The sequence below is a fragment of the Epinephelus moara genome, chromosome 9, assembly GCF_006386435.1.
Source record: "Epinephelus moara isolate mb chromosome 9, YSFRI_EMoa_1.0, whole genome shotgun sequence".
Classification (NCBI taxonomy): Eukaryota; Metazoa; Chordata; class Actinopteri; order Perciformes; family Serranidae; genus Epinephelus; species Epinephelus moara.
Window position 1 is genome coordinate 13080960 of NC_065514.1, and position 1527 is coordinate 13082486.

The window sequence follows — 1527 nt, forward strand, 5'->3', positions numbered from 1 at the left end:
TTTGTCTTTCTTTCTTTTAAGGTATTCTTTGCCTATTTTTTCCTGTCATATATAGTTCTTATTACTTCATTTTTAATGTCAAATGTGCTGTTTAGAGCATTACATTGACCTGACAGCGATGGTTACTTTGAGAATGTTATTACACAACACTAAAACTAAGTGTGGAAATAGGTTTAGCTATGGGAGGCTATGTTTTTACACTCAAAAACCTAGAATGCGCCAATTAATCATGATGCGTTTTGACACTTTACATTAATATGTATACTTAACAAATAAAAAAAATAAATAAATAAGATGGTTTCACCTCAACAAGCTGCTACACAGTGCCATGTACACATTATGGCCTCAGTAACACTGACGAGAACTATTTTGCATTCACGTTTCATACTATAAAATCACATTTTTAACACAATCATTTGACACGTTAATTAATTTGAATGTATGGGTATTTAAAACTGTTGTTGCTTAGCTGTGTTCAGTCCTTTCACAGCTGCTGATATGTTTTTATCTAATGTAATTTCTATGAAATGACTCAAAAACACATATTGAATGTAGAAGTATTGAGAAAATAACTATTTCCATGTGAAATTAAGGGAGACGTTCAACGTACAACATCAAGTGAAACGGAACGAAAGGTTAACTCACTTTCGGTGTCGGAACTCAAACAGTGTGACATCCAGCGGAAGTAAACAAACGAAGCGTGAGCAGCGTTAGCTCTGTTCATCTACAGAATGAGCTGGAGGAAGGTTTTTAGGTCATAACACAGGTAATTATTCATTTTATAGTTTAGCAACAATGTCTTCAGTTCAGTATTTGAGAGGGTTTTTCAACGAGAGACTAACTGCTGCTGCTGAAGAAATATTCGGAGTTATAGAGAAAACTATCGTCGAGTACGAAGAAGAGATCGACCGTCAGCGCAGACTGTTGGATATAGCTTGGAAACCTGAAATAAAGTTACACAGGATAGGTATGTAAAACCCTATTTATTTAAATAGCACAAAACAGAAATTGAATATCACATAATCACAGCTGTTGATATACACTCACTGGCCACTTTATTAGGTACACCTTGATAGTACCGTGTTGGACCCCTTTTGCCTTCAGAAATGCCTTAATTCTTGGTGGCATAGATTCAACAAGGTGCTGGAAACATTCCTGTGAAATGTTGGTCCATATTGATATGATGGCATCACACAGTTGCTGCAGATTTGTCGGCTGCACATCCATGATGAGAATCTCCCGTTCCACCACATCCCAAAGGTGCTCTATTGGATTGAGATCTGGTGACTGTGGAGGCCATTGGAGTACAGTGATCTCATTGTCATGTTCAAGAAAGCAGTTTGAGATGATCTGAGCTTTGTGACATGGTGCGTTATCCTGCTGGAAGTAGCCATCAGAAGATGGGTACACTGTGGTCATAAAGGGATGGACACGGTCAGCAACAATACTCAGGTAGGCTGTGGTGTTTAAACCATGCTCAGTTGGTACTAAGGGGCCCAAAGTGTGCCAAGAAAATATCCCCCACAC

The 1527-nt window shown here is 38.2% G+C and overlaps 1 protein-coding gene and 1 pseudogene across 1 annotated transcript in view; both read left to right on the top strand.

Annotated features, from left to right (window-relative positions):
* The window catches only part of LOC126395101 (uncharacterized), a 64069-nt pseudogene that overhangs the window by 32901 nt on the left and 29641 nt on the right, over positions 1-1527 (top strand).
* Positions 678-1527, top strand: part of LOC126395114 (zinc finger protein OZF-like) — an 18103-nt gene continuing 17253 nt past the window's right edge. Inside the window, exon 1 of the mRNA XM_050052304.1 lies at positions 678-967. Coding sequence (XP_049908261.1) covers positions 796-967 — 172 coding nt within the window. The 5' untranslated portion in view covers positions 678-795. The remainder of the gene's footprint in view (positions 968-1527) is intronic.